Below are 23,676 nucleotides of genomic sequence, written 5' to 3' on the forward strand. Positions count from 1 at the left end.
TGGTCTGGAGTCCCTGAGCTGGGAGGGGTCTAGAGCTGGTCTAGGGGGCCCTGAACTGGGAGGGGCCTGCAGCTGGTCTGTGGGTGGGGTCAAGAAGCAGGAGCCCCTGGTATATTGAGAGAGAGGGGAGAAAGTCAAATAAATACAGAACATCCCCATTGTGAGAACAGCACTTTACAGAACATTGCCATAGCTGGATGCCATTTGGGTAAAGAAAGAGGGAAAGAGAAAACCACATGTTTGCTCAGAGGCACATCAGGGCCTGTAGCCCTGCAGGAAACCAGCAGAGTGGCTACAGTGGGCAAGGGGGAGACTCCTGCTTCCTGAATACACTGCCCTACTGTGTGGGGTTTTTAGCATGTTTATTATATTTTCCAGAAATTTTACGTGGAAATAAATGTTTATTTTAAAAGTCCCTACTTCCAGGCAGCCATGCTTGAGGTATTATTAGCTCAGGAGTTGAGGGAACCTGCCTGGCATCTGTCTGACCACTTGCCTCAGCCTCGCCAGCTTGTGGCCCTGGGGCCAGTGGCCAGGAGTCCAGGGTCTCAGCGCCTGCCCACCCGCCCCCAGGCCTGCCAGGAATCAGGCCCCTCATCCCCCTGCAGGGCATCATCGCGGAAGAGAACAAGAACCTGCAGCCCCAGGGAGACGAGGACCCTGGGAAATTCAAGGAGGCTGAGCTGAAGATGCGGAAGCAGTTCGGGATGCCGGAGGGGGAGAAGCTGGTCAACTACTATTCCTGCAGCTTCTGGAAGGGCCGCGTGCCCCGGCAGGGCTGGCTCTACCTGACCGTCAACCACCTGTGCTTCTACTCGTTCCTGCTGGGAAAGGAAGGTGAGCCGCCCCCAGACCCCCGCCTCCAGAACGGTCCCCGCCTCTCCAGACCACCAGAGTTCCTCAGGGGCTTCCTCCAGCGCGGTCCCCCGATATTCTGCGCGCACACACACACCCCGGGGATCTCCCCGAAACCCAGTGTGCCTCTGAGGTCCGCAGCAAGGAGACCTGGACTTGAGGTAGGCACGCACCTGGCTCTTGGGGGCTCCTGGCCCGCCTTCGTCCACCAACCTGGTTCTTCCCAGAGCCACGGCTCAGGGGCTCCCTTCCCTCCTTTAAGTCGAACATTCTAGGGCAGATGCCATCCCCGAGTGGCTCCAGGTTACGTGGTGCTGCGGGAAGCCCTAGGCCTCTGGGCACAAGGCTGACTTCCCAGGGGCAGCCGGTGCCCTCTGCTGCCACGCCAGCCCCAGAAAGAGCCTCTCAGGGCTTCAGCCCTTCTGAGCACAGCGAGGCCTTGCCCCACCGTGCACACACCTGCCACATCCTTCGCCCTGCCCTCCTCCCGCCTGGCACCTCCTCACCAGGCAGGGTACCCGCCAGCTCACCTCCCCGCATGCATTTGTGTCATCCCTCAGCCATTTGTGGGGCAGATAGTCACCAGAACGTTCTCAGGGCGGGGTGCCAGGTTGGCCTGGGACACAGTGGAGACCCCCATGGCCCGGGCCCTCCTCGTGGAGCCCCTGTCCCGGCACAGCCAGGCTCAGACACGGGCGGGGGGGGGGTTGCATACGGTCCGTGATTCCCTCGGGGCACGGCTTTCCCAGTGGGTTTCGGGCACAGGTGCTGTCCAGCCCTCCGGCCCGTGTGACCCACTGGCTTATGTGTCCCTGCTGGTGTCCAGTGAGCCTGGTGGTACAGTGGGTGGACGTCACAAGGCTGGAGAAGAATGCCACGTTGCTCTTCCCGGAGAGCATCCGTGTGGACACCCGGGACCAGGAGCTGTTCTTCTCCATGTTCCTCAACATCGGCGAGACCTTCAAGCTCATGGAGCAACTGGCCAACCTGGCCATGCGGCAGCTGCTGGACAGCGAGGGCTTCCTGGAGGACAAGGCGCTGCCCCGGCCTGCCCGGCCACACAGAAACATCTCGGCTCTGAAGCGGTGCGCAGCCCCCTGGGGTGGGAGGGGCCGGCCCTCCTCTCCCTTCCCAGGTGCCCTGTGGGAGGAAGGCCCCAGAAAAGGGCTGGTTGCACATAGTTACAAGAGGGCACCATCCAAGGATGTCACTCTCCCCATGCCTGTGATGGGGTGCTTTTGGAACCTTCCAGAAAGGAAACAAGCAAGGGCCAGGACTTGACACCATCCATCAGGGTGTGCCCTCCAGGCCCTGCTCAGGCTGTCGGCAGCCCCCGTGCGGCTGGGGGAAGAGATGTTTACAAGGAAAGAGCCACCAAGGGGGCCAGGAGCAGGGGGCCAGGAGCAGGGTGCCAGGTGGCCACCTCACACGGTCATCGGGCAAGCATGCCTTTGTGTTCATTCACAGAGTCACGTGTTTAAGATCAGGAGGTCCTTGTCTGGGTGTCCAGGTGGGGCTGGGTCTTCCCGGGCAACAGCAACCTCAGGGCAGAGGTGTGCGGGACAGGTGTAGGAACCTCCAGGCCCCAGGGCCCTGTCTGCCCTCAGCACCAAGCAGGTGACATGTCAAACCCTGTCAAGCTTCTGGGTGTCCCCCAGAGCCCTCAGGGCTCCAGGGCATGCTGTTTGCTGGTCCTACAAATGTGTCTCGTGGTACCTGGCCATCTGCTGTGTGTGTTTTATTGAACTCTGAGATCCCCTGGCCATGACTTGCTCATGGGAGGACCCCAAAGAGCCCAATCCCACATGGAAGCCCGCTTGCAGGCACACTGGCCCTAACTACTGTCCCCTTTCCTCCCACCCCCTGGCCTTTCCCAGAGACCTGGATGCCCGAGCCAAGAATGAGTGCTACCGGGCCACCTTCCGCCTGCCCAGGGACGAGCGTCTGGATGGCCACACGGGCTGTACCCTGTGGACCCCATTCAACAAGCTGCACATCCCTGGCCAGATGTTCATCTCCAGCAACTACATCTGCTTCGCCAGCAAAGAGGAAGACGCCTGCCACCTCATCATACCCCTGCGGGAGGTGAGCCCCGGTCCCCCCACCAGCTCTGCCCTGACTCCCTGGGGCACCTGGTGGGGGTCGCCAGCCCAGGGCAGCCCCCTGGCGTTCGGTGGTGGGCATGTGGAGGGCACATAGTGAGTCAGCAACTTCCCTGAGCCCCTGCCTTGTGCCAGGCCCCTCCAGGCGGGTGAGCTGGATGCTGCCTCAGGGGTCACCTTACCTGGTGGGGAGACAGGCTGGGGTTTGGCATGCTGGGAGAGCTCAGGTAACTCCAGCAAAGTTCTGTGCTTCCCTGAGCAGATCCCAGAGGCCTCCTGCGGGTGAGTGTCCCTGAGGCCTGCCTTCGTGGTCCAGCAGTTGGACTTTAGCAAAGGCCTGCTTTAGCTTGGAGGACTTTGACCCCTGACCAGCCCCACCATGTCACTCTCAGAGGCCACCTCACGTTCCTCTCCTGACACTTGCCTTGGCTGTGACTCAGACTCCAGCAGGGCCACTGGAAGTCCACTCTCACTCGTCAGGGATGGGGACAGCTCTCACCTGTCACAGGTAGGGGTCAGCTCTCACCTGTGTTAGGGATGGGGACGGCTCTCACCTGTCACAGGTAGGGGTCAGCTCTCAACCATTAGGGGTGGCGATGGCTCTCACCTGTGTTAGGGATGGGGACGGCTCTCACCTGTCACAGGTAGGGGTCAGCTCTTACCCATCAGGGATGGGGATGGCTCTCACCTGTGTTAGGGATGGGGACGGCTCTCACCTGTCACAGGCAGGGGTCAGCTCTCACCTGTCAGGGATAGGGATAGCTCTCACCTGTCATAGGTAAGGGTCAGCTCTCACCTGTCAGGGATGGGGACGGCTCTCACCTGTCACAGGTAGGGGTCAGCTCTCACCTGTCAGGGATGGGGACGGCTCTCATCTGTCAAAGATAACTTTTTCTCAGGTTTCTTAGGCTTCCACAGTGACCCTGACGGAAGCAAGGCCGTTTGTCCTATGCTGCAGTGAAGGGTGTGGACAGTGAGGGAGAGGGCCCCCGTAAGGTGGGAAGCACTGACAGACCCCCCCCCGCAGAAGGTCAGAGCAGGTCCTCAGGCCTCCTTTTCCTCATGGCCCAGCAGGGCAGAGTGGCTGTTCAGCTCTGTGAAGCACAGTGAGGTTCTTAAGTTATAATCTAGATTGCAGTATCTTGATTTTATTAACAGCCTGGAGTTGTGAGGCCCCCCTGCATTTACAAAGCCCTCCAGTTGTGGGTGCAGCGGTGGTAGGTGTCGGGGGAGGGGGGTTCTTCTGTGTGCTGCCTCGTTTCCCCAAGGCAAGTCCGAGGCAAGGGACTTGAAAGAGCCACAGCTCCAGAAGCTTCCGGCTGAGGGCTCAGGTAACCCCTGACCCCACATTCCCTGTTCCTGCTGGGCCGTGAGTCTGTCCTGGGCCAAGGCCTGGGGGTGGGTGCAGAGGTCTCCATAGGCCTCAGCTCTGTTTCTCCCGATGATCCCGGTGTTTCTGATGGCAGAGAGCCTGGCTGAGGTGGGGAGCAGGACGGACTCGGGCTCTGGGGTCAGGACAGGGGCCCTGGCCTGGCGCCAATGATCCCCAGTGCGCCCACCAGGGGCCTTCACAGGGCTTCCCCCTCAGAGCAGGCTGCAGAGCGGACATCGCGCCCCGCCTCGGAAAGCGGCATTCCTGCTGTCCGTTGGCTCAGCTGGCGAGCAGAAGCTGGCTTGGATCCTCACCAGGCCTTGTTCCCGCGTCCCCCCCGCACGTCCCTTCCTGTCCACGGCCGCCCCCTCAGGAGGGTGCTACCTGCACCTGAGCCTTTCACCCCCTCCCCCCGCGTAGTTGAGAATGTCCGTCAGCGCATGTCGATGCCCCGCCGGGACCCGTGGGACCTTCAGTGAACCGTTCACCCCTTCTTAGATCTTAGCTCACGTGCGTGCAGACCTGTGCACACACATGCTCACATGCATCTGGACACACACACACACGCACACCTGCACACGCTCACTTGCCCGCCCCTGCTCACTCTTACCCCGGCTTCTCCAGCCTTTCCTTGTGTGTCAGGCCAGTCCCTGCCTGTCTGTTGTCTGTGACCCCCCTGGGCCACAGGCTCTGCAGAGGCGTCCCTTGAAAGCCCATTCTGCACCCTCCACACCTATGATGCTGTCCACACGCCTCAGGGTCAGAGCCAGGCCCGGGACGCCCCTGTTGGCAAGTACCCGGGGAGCCGGTGTTTAGGACAGCGTGCAGGCAGGGCTGCTCCCCATGCTTTAGAGTGAGAGTAACTGGACGTCTTTGGGAAGCCGGATGGGCCGCCAGCGGGGCTGAGCACTTCTGCATCATCATCCTCACGATGGTCCCGCGAGGCCGGTGGGCTCACTGTCCCCATCAGCAGGGGGAAACCAGGCTGGCCTGTGCAGGTGACTTGCTCAGAGTCCCACGGCAATAAGCGGCAGACTCAGCACGGGAACGCGGTGGGGCCCAGCCAGTGCCCTTGGCCCGGAGAGGACTGCGTGAGGCCACTGTGCTCCCACATGCCCAGAGCTGGTCAGCTTCCCATCCCCAGACACCCACCCCCAGTGCTCACTTTGCTTTCTCAGGTGACCATTGTCGAAAAAGCCGACAGCTCCAGTGTCCTGCCCAGCCCCCTGTCCATTAGCACCAAGAGCAAAATGACCTTCCTGTTCGCCAACCTGAAAGACCGCGATTTCTTAGTTCAGAAGATCTCTGACTTCCTCCAGAAAATGCCGTCCAAGCAGCCCGAAGGCAATGGTGGGGGAAGGAAAGCCAGCACCGCGGACCCAGCCCCGGAGGTGAGAGGCCCCCATGGGAGCGGTGGGGCGGGGCGGTCAGGGCCAGGAGGAGAGCCTGGGCAGCCATCAGCCTCCATGTTGGTGCCTGCCATGGCCTCAGGTGGGAGGGCCCCCTCTGGGTGCAGGATGGCGAGCCTAACCTAGCCCGACGTGGGTGTCCCTGCCACACTTGCTGCCCGAGCTCACAGGCCCCTCTGTACCCCACCGCGGCCCCCCAGTCCTCCTGAGCACCCCCCGCCTGCCTCAAGCCCCATTGCATATAAGAAACCTTCTCGGGCTTGACCAGCCAGCCTCATCTTCATTCCACAGGAACTTCTGCCACAGTCGAGGCCTATCCAGCGTGGGTTCATTTACTGGTATTTCTCTGGTCAATCTTCAGTCTTTCAGGGATTTTTACAGGGAAAGACCTGGTTTTTTTTGGAGGAGGGAAGACCCTCTTTTTAAAGACTTAACTTCAATATCATTATTACACCAAAATTAACAGTAATTCCTTAATATCAAATACAGTTGACCTTTGAACAATGCAAGGGTTAGGGGCGCCGACCCCTCACACAGTCAGAAATCCACGTAGAACTTTTGGCTTTTCCAAAACTTAACTACTAAGTTTACCCTGGCCTGGAAGCCTTACTCAGCATAAACAGCTGATTAACCTGTATTTGGTATGTTACATGTATTATATACCGTATTCTTAACAGTAACAGAAAAGAAAATGTAGTTAATAAAATATTAAGGGAAGGAAAATACATTTACAGTGCTGTGTTTATCCAAAACACGCACACATAAGTGAGCCTGCGCATCCAGAACCCGGGTTGCTCAGTGGTCAACTGCACTTGTATTCGCGTTTCCCCAAACGTAGATGTACTTTTTACCGTCTGAGCATCATTGGCATTGAAGTACACATAGGTCATATGTGCTCAGTCAATATGTCTCTTAAATTCCTTTTGATCTGGAGAGGTCTGCTCCGTCTCTCTTTCTTCTTGCGGCATTTTGTTGAAGGAACGGGGTCATTTGTGCTATAGAGGGTCTCATGGTCTGGTGCTTCCTGATGGCATCCCTCTGAAGGCATTTACAGTATTCTTCTGTCCCCTGTCTCCTGTAGGTTGGTGGTTGAATAGTGAGACCCAGATCAGATTCAGGTTCAGTTGTTTGCGTGTTTAGGGGCGAGTCTGCTTGTACGTGGGATTGAGGAGCTATGTACTTCCACCAAGAGCTATATACAACACCCGGTCATCCTGTCGTGTACTGTTCTCAGTCCCTGATGGGCTTTGCATAGATCAGGGGTTGCAAGATGGCGGCAGTCTACTGTCAATCCTTCTGTTGATGAGCCTGGAATATGTCCCTAGAGAGAACCCCCTTCATCAACTACTTCGCTACTGAGGCATAGTTCACCTAGGAAGGGCAGAGGAAATCTTTTATCCCCTGCTTTTGTTTTATTTTTTTATTTTTTATATTTTTTATTTATTTGACAGAGACACAGCAAGAGAGGGAACACAAGCAGGGGGAGTGGGAGAGGGAGAAGCAGGCTTCCTGCGGAGCAGGGAGCCTGATGCGGGGCTCGATCCCAGGATCCTGGGATCATGACCCGAGCCGAAGGCAGACGCCCAACGGCTGAGCCGTCCAGGCGCCCCTATCCCCTGCTTTTATTCACCAGTTGTTAAAACGATGAGCTGCATTTCTAGTATCCTCCAGATATGATCGAGGCATTTGTGATGTTCGTTTTGTCATTATAATTATGAACTTACAGACTTAGGCAGCTGTTTCGGTCCATGACAGTTATTCCCCTCAGTCCATCTGTGACCAGAGGGAGCTCACTGAGGTTGGCACAACCATGGCCATATTTGATTGCTTCCTGGTGAGTTAGAAGGTGATATGTGTGCTATGGATCAATCTGAGTTTGCAAAAACACTTCATGATTAGAGGAGTCCGTGTAAAAATCCACATATCTGGCTTCTCTGGAAAAATTAGCAACCCTGGCATTACGGGGCCCACACTCGCACCAGGTGGCCCTGGAGCCAAGCAGTGGCACATGCCCTCCAGCTCCCCAAAGCCCCACCTGGTCTGGCCCACGGAGGCCTTTATATTTTCCACCCCCGTAGTCAATGCTCAGTAAGTAGATAGGGAAGGATGGGAAGGGGCCGGACAGACTCTGATCATTGGAGACATTTAGGAAGGTTTCTTAGAGGAAATTGGGCTTGATCTGGGATTTCAGGAGAGAGTGAGTTTAGGTTGGGTGAAAAGAATGTTGAGCTGCCTTCATGAGGCCCAACACGACAAATGACAGGGCCTACCAGGCCAGAGTAAGCATAGACCCCTGGCCCCTTCTGAACGCTCACTGTTCACTCAGCATAGTTTTGGGGGCTTTTTTAAAGATTTTATTTATTTATTTTGAGAGCGAGCGAGCATGAGCCAGGGGGGTGGGGTGGGGAGGAGCAGAGGGAGAGGGACAAGCAGACTCTGCGCTGAGCAGGGAGCCTGATGTGGGACTCAATCCCACGACCCTGAGATCACGACCTGAGCTGAAACCAAGAGTCAGACGCTCAGCCCACTGAGCCACCCAGGTGTCCCCCCCAAGATGTTTTTATTGCATTTCCATTAGGTGCCAGGTGCTACCCCAGGCACTGGGAATAGAGCAGTGAACAGATTAGACAGAGCTTATATTCTAGTGGGAGAGACAAGACAATAAGCAAACAAACATCTGAGGTATGGCAGGTGGTGATAAGATCTATGGATAAAAATAGAGCAGGATAAAGGGATCAGGGGAAAGGAGGGGCTCCCAAGTAAGGGAACAAGCCATGGAGTACCTGGGGAAAGGGTGTTGGAGGCAGAGGGAATAGCAGGTGCAAAGGCCCAGAGGTGGGGTTTTGCTTGGCACAGGCCGCGGAGGCAAGTGAAGAGCAGTGCAGAAGGTGAGTCAGAAGGAAGCAGGAAGCCAGATCACAGAAGCCTGTGGGCCTGTCGACACTTCAGCTTTGACCCTGAGTGAGATGGGAAGCCGTTGGCGAGTTCTGGCCAGAGGAGGGACACGATCTGTGCATGTTCTAATAGAATTAGTCTGGCCTGTCAGGTTGGGAACGGGTGAGAGGCACAGCTGCTCAGCAGAGGAGCCGCACGTAGCTGTTGGGCACTGGAAAACGTGGCTGGTCCAAACTGCAGTGTGCCGTGGGCATAAACTCCGCGCCAGAGGTTGAACGTGTACTATGAGAAAAGAGAACATAAAAGATCTCAGTAACTTTCTATAGTAATTCCACGTTGAAATAACCATATGTTGGCTAGAGTGCATTAAATAAAATCTGTTATTAGAATTTATCTCACCAATTTCTCTCCTGTATTTTATTTTATTTATTTATTTATTTTTTTTTTAAAGATTTTATTTATTTATTTGAGACAGAGAGAATGACAGACAGAGAGCATGAGAGGGAGGAGGGTCAGAGGGAGAAGCAGACTCCCTGCCGAGCAGGGAGCCCGATGCGGGACTCGATCCCGGGACTCCAGGATCATGACCTGAGCCGAAGGCAGTCGCTTAACCAACTGAGCCACCCAGGCGCCCCTCTCTCCTGTATTTTAACGTGGCTACTGGGACGGGTTAAATTACATATGCTGCTCTCATTCTGTGTCCCGTGGGCAGTGCTGGACTAGGGAGTGGCCCGGGTAGAAGCAGACAGGAGTGGAAAGTCTGCTAAAGTAATCAGGACATGGAACGATAGAGCCTTGGTCGAGGGTAGGAGCAGTGGAGCTCGTGAGACGTGGTCAAATTCAGGATGTCCTTTTTTTTTTTTTAATTGTGGTAAAAGTCACATAACGTGAAATCCACCGTCTTACCCATTTTGAAGTATACAGTTCAGTGGCGCGATGTCCATTCACCTCTTGTGCAACCACAGGGTTCGTCCTCATGGTAGCAGTGTCAGAATTTCCTTCCATTTTAAGGCTGAATAATATCTCACTGTAGACGTGTACCATACTTGTTTATCCATTCATCCTTTTTTTGAGCGAGAGAGCGCGTGAGCAGGGGCCTGGGGGGGTAGATGGAGAGACAGAATCTTAAGCAGGCTCCACACTCAGCATGGAGCCCAACGCGGGCCTTGATCTCACAAACCTAAGATCGTGACCTGAGCCGAGATCAAGAATCTGATGCTTAACAGGCGCCGCCGTCCACCTTTTGAGGGACACTTGGGTTGCCTGTACCTTTGGGCTGTTGTATAATGCTGCTGTGAATGTAGGTGTACACACATCTCTTCAAGACCCTGCTTTCAGTTCTTAGAGGGAGATACCCGGAAGTAGAATTGCTGGCAAGAAGTCAATGGGTCATTCAGTGTTTAATGTTTTGAGGAATTGCCATACCTTCTTCCCCTGTGACTGCACCATTTCACATTCCCACCAGCAGTGCACAAGGGTCCCAGTTCCTCCCCATCCTTGCCAACGCGTATTATCTTCCAGGTTTTTTACAATAACCATTCTGATGGGTGTGAAGTGGTATCTCATTGTGGTTTTGATTTGCATTTCCCCAGTGATCAGTGATATTGGTCATCTTTTCATATCCTATTGACCGTTTGTCCAGCTTCTTTGGAGAAATGTCTATTCAAGTTCTTCACCTTTTTTTTTGAGTTGGGTTGTTTGTTGTCAAGTTGTAGAAGTTCTGTATATATTTCTGGATATTAACCCATCAGATATATGATTTGCAAATATTTTCTCTCGTTCCCATGGATTGTCTTCTCATTTTGATGATTGTGTCCTTTGATGTACAGAAGTTTTACATTTTTATGTAGTCCAGTTTATTTTTCTTTTATTTCTTGTGCTTTTAGTGTCATATCCACGAAATTATTGCCAATCCAAAGTCATAAAGCTTTTCCTCTGTGTTTTGTTCTAAGAGTTTTATAGCCTTAGCTCTTACATTTATGTCTTTGTTCCATTTTTTAGTTAATGTTCATGTATGGTGTGAGGTAAGGGTCCATCTTCATCATTTTGCAGTTGGATACCCGGTTCTCAGCACCATTTGTTATAAAACTCTGTCCGTTCCCCATTGAACAGTCTTGGCACCCTTGTCAGAAATCATTTACCACATATTCGAGGCTCAGTTCTGGGCTCTCAGTTCTGTTCCGTTGGTCTGTTGTCTTCATGCCAGCACAGCTTTATAGCAGACTTTTAAATTTTTTTTTTTTTGAGATTTTATTTATTTGTGAGAGAGAGAATGAGAGACAGAGAACATGAGAGGGAGGAGGGTCAGAGGGAGAAGCAGGCTCCCTGCCGAGCAGGGAGCCCGACGTGGGACTTGATCCCGGGACTCCAGGATCATGACCTGAGCCGAAGGCAGTCACCCAACCAACTGAGCCACCCAGGCGCCCTATAATAGACTTTTCAATCAACAAGTATGAGACCCCCTCCCCCAGTTTCATCCTCTTTGGCTATTGTTTTCACTACTTGTGGTCCTGCCCTTGAGATTCCATGTGAATTTTAATATAGATTTTTTTTTTCTGCAAACAAAGTCATTGGGATTTTGACGGGGAGTTACACTGAATTTGTAGGTCACTTTGGGGAGTATTGACATTTTAACAATATTAAGTCTTCTAATCCACGAACACAAAATGTCTTTGTTTATTTATGCCTTCTTTAATTTCTTTCAGCAATATTCTGTAGTCTTGAGCTTACAAGTCTTCACCTCCTTGGTTCGGTTTATCCCTAAGCACTTGATTCTTTTCCATGCTGTCATAAATGGAATTGTCTTAAATGGAATTGTCTTGTTAATTTCCTTCTTGGATTGTTCAGTGTTAGTGTATAGGACATGTTCTGGAAGTAGATCTGAGATCATTGATAGGTTCAGTACATTTGGTATTGGGTCTGGGCGAAAGAAAGGGGTTTACAAGGTGATGACACTGTGGTGTCATCTGTGATGTTGGCTGTGCAGCTCAGAGAGTCAATCACCATCTCACGCCGCGGGGAAGATGCAGGGAGAGCAGGGCTGGAAGAGTGCAGGCTGGGATGTATGATGTCTGAGGTCAAGCATTACGAACACTGAGACCCGGCTACTGGAGACGGCAAACATAGGTCATGGCGGCCTTGACCCAAGTCGCTCAGTGGAAAGACAGGAAGAAAAACCTGAGTGGAGGGGCCTTTAACTGGGACAAGGCGGTGGGAGCAGGGTAATTTTTAAATCTTACCGACTTTCCTCAGGAAAAGGCCCAGACCAACTTTAACAAAGGCAGGTGGAAAGGGTGTCCCACAAACCCTAGACGACGACGAGGAGGTAGGGTCAGACCACCAACTGTAGCGTTACTCTAAAGGGACGTAGACTCAGCAGCTGTGCGGAGGCGGTAAAGGGAAGAGCAAAGGGGTTCTGACAGTCCCAAGAGCCAGGGAACCCAGAAACCACCATAAAACACCTCCCCACACCCCCAAGAGAGATTCACTGAACAGAAACCTCGGCAGGTGACTCTGAGATACAGCCAGTGACCTGGGGACATTTCTCAGCTCCACTCTACAGATAAGCAAACCAAACATAACGAGGGAGGGAAGATTAGATAATCCAGGGCGGAGCATTGCCCTGAGGATCTGAAACACCCACCACAACCCCCAAAAGGAAAGAGCCCTCCCTCCCTGAGGAAAACAAGACCTGGACTGAGCAGGGCAGGAACCTGGGGGGGGAAGGAGAGAGAAACTTCCAACACTAGAGGAAATGGATAGGAAATGTTGAGAGGAGGGGGATACACTGAGAGGTACAGCAGAAGACGGATCCCCAAATGTTCAGTGTGGAAAGCTACCCTGACCCACATCTTCCCAACACGTACATAATTCTCCAGAAAGTACAGAAGAATTCATGTCATTTAAACCTGAGCAACAGAGGATTATGATCACACCCCATACAAAGGTATCATAGGGAGAAAAAAACAAACCAGGTAACCTTCCACAGACAATGAAAGTCTATCAGAACAGTATTCCCCCAAAGCAGATGAAAACCACATCCTAATATTTCAAAATGATCTAAAAAGAATTCAAAAAATAATAGAAACTACTAAAGAATGGTATAAATAAAAATTTTTAGAAAGCTCAGAAACAAAGTGACCAGTCAACAGAAAAGAGAGTTGATGGGACTCAGGAGAAATTTTTCAGAATTAAGTATTGCACAAGGAGAACACAACAATGAATAGACTTGAAGGGATAAGGAAGGGATGGGGTCAAGGGAGGGCCAAACAAGAAAGAGAAAAAAATGGTCAGGAGCTGTGATAAAAAAGTCAGAGAAAGAAGATCCAACTTATGTATAAGAGCGTAGAATAGCAAAGACCGTAAAATAATAGAAACAGAAAACTGAAGAGCATAGAATAACAACTGATAGAAACTACCAATCGAGAAAACTTTTCTGAGTGTAAAAAGACTTGATTGCACGGTGGAAGGGCACGTCGTACTTTTGGGAAAACCAGTCCAGAATAGTCAATACTGTTAACAGAATGCAGTAAAAACTAAAAATTAAAAAAAAAAAATCTTTGGGGCAACCAGTCAAAAAAGACCCAAGTCATTTATGAAAGAAGAAAATCAGAGTAGGTTCAGACTTTTAGATAGCAACATTTTATACAGAGTAACATTTTATTTTTAATTTTTTTAAATAAGCATCAGAGATCTTTTTTTCTTAAGGTTTGTTATTTTTTTTGAGAGAGAGCACACAACCCTGGGGGCGGGGGGGAGTGGCAGAGGGCAAGAGAGAGAGAAAATCTCAAGCAGACTCCGTGCAGAGCTTGATGTGGGGCTCAATCCCAGGACCCTGAGATCATGACCTGAGCCAAAATCAAAAGTCAGACGCTCAATCAACTGAGCCACCCAGGCGCCCCAAGAGTAACATTTTAAAGATATATAATTTTAAAAAAACATGACCAAAGAATTTTATATGGGAAAAATAAGATTCAGGAGTGAAGACCACAGGCAGTAAGTAAAGAACATGGAGGAATTTAAGAAATCTAACGGCTTTTTTTTTTTTTTTTAAAGAGAGAAGACTGTATTCTTTTTTTTTTTTTTTAAGATTTTTATTTATTTATTTGAGAGAGAGAATGAGACAGAGAGAGAGAGCATGAGATGGGGGAGGATCAGAGGGAGAAGCAGACTCCCTGCTGAGCAGGGAGCCTGATGCGGGACTCGATCCCGGGACTCCAGGATCGTGACCTGAGCCGAAGGCTTAACCAACTGAGCCACCCAGGCGCCCCAGAAATCTAACGGCTTTAAGTGGCACCCAGGTGGCTCAGTCGGTTGAACTTCTGCCTTCTGCTCGGGTCATGATCTCAGGGTCTGGGGATCAAGCCCCACGTCGGGCTCCCTGCTCTGTGGGGAGTCTACTTCTCCCTCTCCCTCTGCCCATTCCCTGCTCGTGCACGTGCTCACTTGCTCTCTCTCTCTCAAATAAATAAATAAAATCTTTTTTTAAAAAAGGCATGGAAAGTAGAATAAGCTCATCGATTGCCTCCTTACCTGGGAGTGAAAGTGTATCACTGTACATTAGCAGGGAGAGCAGGGAGGGCGAGAAGAGGCGCGCTCACGAATTTCAGCGTTGCCCACAGGAGGGATCAACAGGGTCTGGGGGGACGGACCGGGGTGCTGGATGTTAGATACCAGAACGAGAAGGTGTACTTCCTGGCAAACTGGGGGAAAGGAAGCAGTGAGTTTCAACAACTCTTTTGAGGAGTTTGTTATAAAGGTCAGCCAAGCAGAACGGGTCACTTTAGTTGAGGTATAACAACACTAAAGCGCAGGGAGCATAGGTGGACAGCTCACTGCACACGGCGTGTGAGCGCCCCCTGTGGAAGCATGAGGAGGGTTTGTAGGGATGGCGCCTGCTGGATGGATCCCGTCCGTGGACCCTCTGCGGGGGCAGTCGCCTAGAGGAGGGTCCCCGTCCCAGAGGCAGAAGGCTGGGCCTGTGGGCCACGGATGCAGGAAGGCTGGCTGATGGCCGTGGCCACGACGGGCCTCAGATTGCTCCCACTCGCTCGCTCGCTCAGTCTAGCAGGAGGCCAGAGGTTCTGTTGAGCAGGAAGTGAGGTGGGAAGGTGGGTCGGGAGGTTGGCACTGGACCGATGTGTGAGGCGGTCACCTGCAGGCACGGGAGGAACGGGCCCAGGAAAATGCAGGACTCCCAGGCGGCGTGGCCTGTGAGCTCCCTGTCTCGCACGCAGGCGTCACACAGGACGGCGTCGCCAAGGCCACACCTTGGAGTCCGTGCCCTTCTGCAGCACTGAGAGCCTGATTCTCGGAGGTGCTCTGGGGCCTGCAGGTCCATCTGTGTCCCGGTCCCTTTGGGGAACCTCAGGCGGGCAGCAGAATCTCCATGTCGGTCTGGTCTGGCGTTGTGCCCCCACAGACTGCGCAGTTCGTCATGAAAATGTATCCTAGCAGACCCAAAATCCACTTCCGGAACACCAGCCGGGGGCAGAGGGATGGACTGTGGATGGGACCTAGCAGAGTTCTCTTCCTATTCTTTCTCCCCCCCCCCCCTTTTTATTAAAGACAGCATCTCCGGGGCAAAACTGACATACAATATGCCATTTATATTCAAAGAGTACTGTTCGGTGGGTTTAACACGTACTCTCTGTGGACCCTTCACTACAGCTGAGAAGAGGGCTCTCTTACAAGGACCACAGAGAGGGTGAGGTCCTGCAGGAAGCCAACCAGCATCCCCTGCCCCTGCCACTTGGAGGATGGGACTGTGGCCGGGGTGGGGGTGGCGTTGGGGGGATCTGAGATAACAAGACCCAGGCTGGAGCACGACATGCAAAGGTGGGGCTTACTGGCCCACAAGCCAAGAAGTCCTCACGGTGGGCTGCCTGACGTCACAGGGGCCTCTCCCCACTGGACTGGGCTTTCCGCCAGGAGGGCTTAGTTCCCGGGCCATGTGTGGGACCCGGATGCTGGTGGCAACCCCCGCATCCTCGGCTCATCCCAGCGTTCCCTGCAGAGTCACCCCTGCACGTCCTCGGTGGCGACCAGGTGACACAGTGCCTCCAGCCCCGCCCCCCTGAGCCCTGGGGTGGGAACAGCTAATTATTAGTTCAGGGCTTCACCCCGGTTCTCAGTGGAGCCCACAAAGTGCCAAGCCAAGAGCGGAGAGAAATGTGCCCCCCGCCAGAGAAATGGGGAGCTGGCTGCTGGCAGAAGGGGAAGTGGGTTGAGGGGAGCCAATGACAAGTGTCCACTCAGAGCAGTGTTGTTCCTGCCGGTGGGTGCTCAGGGAGAGAGCCGAGGGGAACACGGGCACCAGCTGTGGCCCTCCTGAGCCCCTGGGCCAGGGGACAAGACAAGCTCCCTGCGCAGGCCATTACCCACGGCGAGCTCACCTGGAAGGCCGCAGGGACAGTGCTCGAGCAGGAGACGGATGTCATGCATCAGCCATGCTGGGCCTGAAGGGTCAGGGCTGCCAGGGCTCCCCTGAGGAGATGCGTTGGCCAGGGGAGGGTTCCAGAAAGCCAGGGGAAGAGCCCTGAAAGGCAGGGCTCCCCCGCAGACCTCTGTCCCTGATTCCTCCTTCCCCCTGCCAGCCCCATACTGCCCCCCACCCTGGCACGTTCCCCGAGCCACCCCACGGTCCATTCCTCTTGCCCTTCGGCTGGCTGTGCGGTGGGAAAGCAGATCCCTGGGCTTCCACCTGGGGCCCCCTCTCACACGAGGCCCCGTTCGGGGCGAGGCCCTGTGGGGGAAGTAGCCTGTGGTGCCCATGGCAGAGATGGTCTGCAGGCGGGGAGCCCGCCTCACACACCCAGTTCTAGTTCGCCGGATGCCACAGCACCCAGTCTTGAGCTGACATGAGTGTCCAGAGCCAAGAGGTTGTGTGACCGCTGTGGGGTGCACCACACACCAGACGTGGGGGCCAGAGGAAGACAGAAACTCGGGGAGCTCTGGGGCAACAGCCAGCCCTGTGGGAGCCCCTTCTTCTTGGAAGGGCCCTTGAGGGCATAGTGGACAGGTCGCCTGAGGGAGAGGGGATAGAGAGGACTCGTTCCCTGGCTCAGCAGTCATCAAGGGCTCCTGCGGGACGATTGCCTCAGTTAGGACTCTGTCCATCTGCAAAGGGCTGTGCGGGCCGGTCTGGCCCCGGTGTCGCCCCACCTCCGCTCCACTTTGTGGCTCAGCACTTGGGCTCTGTGGGGCCCGCTGCTCTTTCCTGACAGTCCCAGCCGGAGCCAATCCCGAGGCCGGGGGCCACGTGCTCAAACAGCCGACTGGCTTGCACATCAGAGACCCCGCTCTGGGTAGCTCACTCACCAGGTGCTTTCCCTCCTGTGTTGTGTTTTTCAGCACTCCCCAGCTCCTGCAGAGGCCTCAGATCAGCCCGCCAGCCCCACCACATCCCTGGGGGGCCGCCAGAGCTCCAGTGTGCAGGAGGCCCCGACCGCATCGCAGGGGCTGCTTAAACTCTTCCAGGGAAACTCGCCCATGGAGGACCTGGGGGCCAAGGGGGTAAGCCCAGAGCGCGGACCCCATCGCCATGCAGGACCCGGGCCTGGGAGGGGGCTTCGTGCCTGCACGCCACCTCAGGTCCTCGGGCCCCCGAAGGACACTGTCCAGGGGCACCCTGCCCGACTCGCGGGGCAGGGCCGGTCACCCCAGACTCTAGGCCTCTGCACGGAGGCTCATTTCGCTGCTGCCTCGGGGTGGTGCCATGCCCCGCCCAGCCTGGACCCTCACAGACGTGCGCCGCAGATGGAGGAGGGCCCCGGTGCGCACGCCCAGACCCAGTGCTTGCTTTTCCCTAGGCCAAGGAGAAGATGAAAGAGGAGTCGTGGAACATTCACTTCTTTGAATACGGGCGCGGCGTGTGCATGTACCGCACGGCCAAAACGCGGGAGCTGGTGCTGAAGGGCATCCCTGAGAGCCTCCGCGGGGAACTGTGGCTCCTCTTCTCTGGTGAGCCGCCCCGGCGTCGGCCCGGCCCCCTAGGGCCGCTGGGTGAGAGCCCCCCTGACCCGGCCTCCCAAGTCAGCCAGACAGGAGCTGCTAGCCCTTTCCTAGGCCAAAATGGGGCTCTCAGCGGTGAGGGGCCCGAGCCAGGGGCACCGTCCTGGGGCGCAGGCACCAAGGGCAGGGCTGTGTCGCCCAGACAGTGCCTTCCCACTTGCGGGCCTCCTTTCCTTGGGACGGGCTCCCAGCACGCACGCCCTTGGCCACTTGGACGGTTTCACAAGAAGGCCATTCAAACTGGGGCGGGGGGGCGACCCCTCCCAGGACTGGTCACCAGGGAACCCTTGCCTCACGCCTCCTAACGGACCCCAGGGCCCCCGCGGGAGGGGAGGGTGAGGGAGACGGCTGCCAGCTGTGTCTCCACAGGGGCCTGGAACGAGATGGTGACGCACCCTGGTTACTATGCTGAGCTGGTGGAGAAGTCCACGGGGAAGTCCAGCCTGGCCACGGAGGAGATCGAGCGGGACCTCCACCGCTCCATGCCCGAGCACCCCGCCTTCCAGAACGAGCTGGGCATCGCTGCCCTCCGGCGGGTGCTGACCGCCTACGCTTTCCGAAACCCCACCATCGGCTACTGTCAGGTAAAGGGGGCGAGCCGGGCCCAGAGGCCGCATCTCCTGCCAGTGGCTTGCTCAGCAGAGGCCTGAGTGACTGTGCCCCGTGCCCCCTGGAAAAGCCTGACCCCCAAGAGAGCTGTACCTAGGGACACCGTTCACCGTTCACATCCCCCCATAGCACATACTGCCTTCTGTGTGCCGCGGCCGGGGGCTGGGGCATTTGGGTGTTGAGGGTCTGCAGACATCTCCCCTGCTGTTCCCTGTTCTGCATGGATTTGCCCGCCTTCGGTACCTCCTGGAAGCAGAGTCACACAGGATTCGCCTTTTGGTGACCGGCTTACTCCCTTAGCGCAGCGTCCTCGGGGCTCATCCCTGTTGCGTCCCGTGTTAGAATTTCTCCCCTTTTGAGGCCGAACCGTATCGCACTCCGCGAATAGGCCACACTCGGTTCACCCATGCATCTTCAGCTGCGCACTTGCGTGGCTTCCGCCTCGGGCTCTTGTGAGTAGCGCCACCGTGAGCAGGCACGTGCAGTGTCTGTTCCTGTCCCGGCTTTCATTTCTCCTGAGCCCGTACCCACAAGTGAAACTGCTGGACCGTGTGGTATTCTGACCTTCCATTTTGTGTGTGTGGAATCCCCATAGTGCTGTTCACGGCATTGGCACCATTTTACGTGCCCCCCCAGCAATGCACAGGGTTCCACTTGCCCCCCACCCTTGCCACGCTGGCTCTCCGGTCCGTGGGCAGTAGCCACCCTGCTGGCGTGAGGTAGTATCTCATCGTGGTTTCGACTTGCACTTCCAGCAGCGTCCAATTTTACATCCGGGGGGCACTTCCCCGGCCCAGTCCGATGGCGTTGTTTCCCGGAGCCCACGTCTGGGTTTCCCAGAAGCATGCCACCCCCTCTGAAGTCCCTTTCCGTACGGCCAGTGTTCTGCGTGACCTGTTCCCGGGGCAGGGCAAGCCCGTGTGCTGGCTTTAGAGAATTTTTAAGAGAAGCTCTGCCATCGAAAGCTTTTTCTGAGAAGCCTTGCTATTGGCTCAGGCTGTGCACCGCCCCCCTCCTCCCCCCCCTGCCGTTTCACCGCAGCCGTGTAGCTGTTGCATGGGGCTCACGTTTCCATCCGCCTGGCCCCCTGTCACACCTCCGACACCAGAAACCGCTCTGAAGAAGGGCCACATGCTCATACCCTCCCTCTCGGCTTTCCAAGTGCCCACTGGCCCGATTGGAGGGGTCTGGCTGATGGTTTTTGTCAAATTGGTTTCCTGCAAATGGCCTTTTGGCAAATGGCCTGGAGTTGGGTGGGATAGTTTGTCGTTGTGGGACTTGCTTGGAGAGTGAGGCCATGCAGGCCCCTTGGGGGCACGGGGCGGTTTTACTTGGCGGCCCAGCCCTGTGAGCCTCCCCCTTGCCGTCTCCGTGCCCACAGGCCATGAACATCGTCACGTCCGTGCTTCTGCTCTATGGCAGTGAGGAGGAGGCCTTCTGGCTGCTGGTGGCCCTCTGTGAGCGCATGCTGCCCGACTACTACAACACCAGGGTGGTGGGTGAGTGCTGGGGCCCCACGGCTCCCCGCGGGGTGGCGGCTCTCCCTGGGCCAGCCTCCGCACCAGGCACATTGCATGGGTGAGCTCTCAGAGGCCTCTCAGATGCGCAGTGGGCTGCAGACACTCACAGCCCCCATTCCCCGGATGAGGAGGCTCAGAAATCAGCACACAGCTAGAAGGTGGAGACCAAACGCAGACTCCCAGCCGTCTGCCCAGACTGCATGCAGCTCCCCGGGAGCTGGCAGTGAGAGGCCTGGGGCCTCTGTTCTCACCCCTGTAACTCTCCGCAAGGCTTTTTACTGTGCAAGATCTCCATATCGCAGCCAGGGCAGGGAGTCCATACATCCCCGGGTGCCTGTCACCCGGCCTCAGCGACTAGGAACGGCAGCCCATAGAGTCTGAGTGATTAAGTGGAGATGCGTTGGCAAACGTACTTAATTACATACGTGACTCAGTCTGCGGCTCTGAGATGTCCTTCCCCCACCATTTGGTTCTGGGGGTCTCCCCCTCTCGGGGTCCTTTATAATCATACATCTGTTCACAAGCTTCAGGGCAGGACACACGGCAGACACTTCTAGAAAGGAGAGATTTGTATTTCCCCACAAGCAGATCCAAGCACAGTGGGGGCAAGTATTCTTTTCACACAGTGGTTTGGACGCCGTAGAGGGAAACCCGCACACTGTTTCCCGTTTCCTCCAGCCCTGCGAGTGAGCGGAGCTGGCCGGGGATCAGGTCGGCTCCCCACACCCACCCTGGCTTGGGCCTGGCGTTCAGACTTCTTTGTCCTCTCCCTAGGGGCCCTGGTGGACCAAGGCATCTTCGAGGAGCTCACGAGAGACTTCCTGCCACAGCTGTCCGAGAAGATGCAGGACCTGGGGGTGATCTCCAGCATCTCCCTGTCCTGGTTCCTGACCCTCTTCCTCAGTGTCATGCCCTTCGAGAGCGCTGTGGTCATCGTTGACTGCTTCTTCTACGAGGGCATCAAGGTGATCCTGCAGGTGGCCTTGGCCATCCTGGATGCCAACATGGAGCAGCTGCTGGGCTGCAGCGATGAGGGCGAGGCCATGACCGTCCTGGGCAGGTGACCGAGCCGGCCCCCCTCCTCCCACCAGGCCGCTGGCTGGCGCCCCCGTGGATGGCAGAGCCCGGCCCCATCTCCGGCCTTGGGCACTCCTCGCTCAGCATGCACCAACGTGCACACTTGGTGGGGGGCGGTGCAGGAGAGAGGCTTTTTCCTGGTGGGACGTGCCGGCTAAACAGCCCTGGGTCCTGACAGCTCTGGGAGCCGATAAAATGCGCCTGAGCACCCGGGAGGGGGCAGGGGGGCGGCAGCTGGAGCCCCCTAGTCCAGCCCCTAGCGGACGTTGGGTATCCTGCTCTTGTCTCCGAGCAGTCCTGACGCTGCTTTCCCTGGCTCAGCAACATCTCTCCCCCTCCCCGTCACCGTCACCTAGATGGAGGGGCCCGCGCCAGCTTGCACTCACAGCTGAATGGGCCGCCACCTGCCCCCTAGGTCCCCACATCCAGCACTAGCAGACTATCTGGGATCCAGCCCCTTCTCCCCACCCCCACCGCCTTTGTGCCGCCCACAGTCCCTCTGCTCCGGCCACAGCCAGCAGTAGCCCACAGAGCTCTTTCTCCTCAGAATCTGACCCTGGGACTCCCCGTGCACTCATGGTTCTCTGGACGGAGAAGCTGAGTCCCCCCCCGATCCAGGGTCCCCGCCCCAGCCTCACACTGGCCCAGGTCCTGAGCTCTGTAGGGTCCTGCTGGCCGTGTGTGCATATTCACCCGGCCTGGAACACTCCCAGCGACCCTGGCCTGCCAGGAATGCTGCCACCTGCCCGCCGAGCCAACCCAGGACCCTGTCATCCCTCCCACTGGGACAGACCTTTCTCCTGGTGTGGTAGGGTCTGGGCTTAAAAAGGGTCCCGACCCAAGGGACCCCCAGAGGACAGCCTGGCTTCCCGGAGTTAGTGCTCAGGCCTCATGAGGGGTGAGGCCTCTCTTCTGCCTCCAGGGGACCCCCGACTTGCCAGGGCACCCTCCTGGGCATGCCTCTGCCTGCCCTCCGCACAGTCAGGGACTCCTCTCCTGCCCTCCTGGAGGGTTCCCCGTCCTCAGCACCTTTGCTTCTTGATTGGGAGTCTAGGCAGATTAGGTCCCTCCACGTTACTTAGTAGGAGAGAGACCCCCGTTGCCTGTGGGGGGTCCAGCTTTCTGTCCTTTAATCCTTGTAGATACCTGGATAACGTGGTCAACAAGCAGAGTGTTTCTCCTCCTATCCCACACCTCCATGCCCTGCTGACTAGTGGGGATGACCCGCCAGCAGAAGTGGACATCTTCGACCTCCTGAAAGTGTCCTATGAGGTCAGCACCCTCTGGGGCTCTTTGGCCGGCCTGCCCCAGCTGGGCATGTGGGGGTGGGCAGCCGTGGCCCGGGGCAGTTCTCTGCTCTGTGGTTCTGCCTTATCTCACTGAGTCCCCTCCGGCCAGTAGAAATTCAGCAGCCTGAGGGCCGACGACATCGAACAGATGCGGTTTAAACAGAGGCTGAAAGTGATCCAGTCCTTGGAGGACACAGCCAAGCGGAGCGTGGTACGGACGGGGCTGGGCTCTGACGGCCGCAGGTTGCTGGGGGGTGGGGGGTGGGGCGGGGGTCGTGACCCAGGTGGGCTGCTCCTGCCCACAGGGCCAGGTACAGAGCCCCCTAGTCCAGTCGTGTGGGACTGGAATCCAGGAGTGAAGGTGCAAATTTGAGGAAGTGGGAGAGGCCTGGTCACTGTTTTCTGCTCCTGGGCTGGTCACTGCAAAGCTTCTCTGACCCCCCACCAGCGCCTAAAGGCCAAGAGTCTTCCTGCTGTGGGCTGAGCCCTGAAGCCTGCTGGCTTCGCCCCTGCCCCTGGGTAGCGGCGCTCAGCCACCCTCCACCTATCCAGCCCACTGTGCCTCTGCTATAAGCCTTTGTCCTCCCCAACTCTGGAGAGAGCATTTATTGGGAAGTTCTAGGACACCTTCCGGAGAGCCAGTGCCAGAGTCTTTCCAAGGATCCAGACGGCAGTCACCACAGGATTGCCCCTCACCTTGTGTCCCTGACTGGGTGTTCGGGACAGAAAGGCCCCCCCAGCGCTCACCAAGAAGGACCTTGGAGAGTGTGGACTGAGTGGTGGGATGTGTGACCAGGGATAAGCCTGTGGTCCATACCTCCTTCCCTGAATGGACTGCTGTCGAGGGCTTGGCCAGCCGGCAATCTCACCAGGATGGTCTGTGTTAGCCTTCGTCCCGTGGGGATTCTCTCAGAGACCTGGAACTTGAGAATCCGTCAGTACACGCTATTTCTCTTTTCTTCTAGGTTCGAGCTATACCTGGGGACATTGGTTTCTCAATTGAAGAGCTGGAGGACCTTTACATGGTGTTTAAGGTGACAGCCAAGAGCGAGGGCAGGCCCAGTACCCCATCCTAGTCCCCTAAGTACGTCCTTGGTGCAGCAAGCTCCTGCCAGAGGAGAAATCGATTTTTATTAGAGAGTATGAGCAGGGAAGAGAAGGAGAAGCAGGTTTCCTGTGAGCAGGGAACCCAATGCAGGGCTCGATCTCAGAACCCTGGGATCACGACCTGAGCCAAAGACAGACACTTAACAGACTGAGCCACCCAGGTGCTCCGAGAAATTGATTTAAAAGCATCTTCAGATGCAGTTGCCACAAACCTCGTGTGGCAGAATTTAATCCTTCATGGAGTTTCAGCAGGACACTTCCTTAAGTGGCAGAAAATCCACTGAAGTCAGCTTACACAAGAGGGAATGCATTGGTTCATGTTACTGGAAAGACTAGGAATTCACACCTTCAGGCATGGCTGGATCAAGGGGCTTAAATGTGCTGCCAAGCTCCCCTACCTCAGATGTCCTCTGGACTGGTCTTCCTACA

At 55.8% G+C, this 23,676-nt stretch overlaps 1 protein-coding gene across 3 annotated transcripts in view; it reads left to right on the forward strand.

The window, feature by feature from the left end:
* The window catches only part of TBC1D9B (TBC1 domain family member 9B), a 40,400-nt gene that overhangs the window by 9,313 nt on the left and 7,411 nt on the right, over nucleotides 1–23,676 (forward strand). For all 3 annotated transcript variants that reach the window (XM_035029379.1, XM_035029380.1, XM_035029378.1), the window contains exons 4-15: nucleotides 609–837; nucleotides 1,682–1,940; nucleotides 2,733–2,940; nucleotides 5,508–5,720; nucleotides 16,986–17,147; nucleotides 17,444–17,594; nucleotides 18,015–18,229; nucleotides 19,636–19,753; nucleotides 20,549–20,834; nucleotides 21,994–22,123; nucleotides 22,253–22,351; nucleotides 23,106–23,174. In XM_035029379.1, the coding sequence (XP_034885270.1) occupies nucleotides 609–837; nucleotides 1,682–1,940; nucleotides 2,733–2,940; nucleotides 5,508–5,720; nucleotides 16,986–17,147; nucleotides 17,444–17,594; nucleotides 18,015–18,229; nucleotides 19,636–19,753; nucleotides 20,549–20,834; nucleotides 21,994–22,123; nucleotides 22,253–22,351; nucleotides 23,106–23,174 (2,139 nt within the window). The remainder of the gene's footprint in view (nucleotides 1–608; nucleotides 838–1,681; nucleotides 1,941–2,732; nucleotides 2,941–5,507; nucleotides 5,721–16,985; nucleotides 17,148–17,443; nucleotides 17,595–18,014; nucleotides 18,230–19,635; nucleotides 19,754–20,548; nucleotides 20,835–21,993; nucleotides 22,124–22,252; nucleotides 22,352–23,105; nucleotides 23,175–23,676) is intronic.

Source organism: Mirounga leonina, unplaced genomic scaffold (genome assembly GCF_011800145.1).
Source record: "Mirounga leonina isolate KUSES-001 unplaced genomic scaffold, KU_Mleo_1.0 Mir_239, whole genome shotgun sequence".
Lineage (NCBI taxonomy): Eukaryota > Metazoa > Chordata > Mammalia > Carnivora > Phocidae > Mirounga > Mirounga leonina.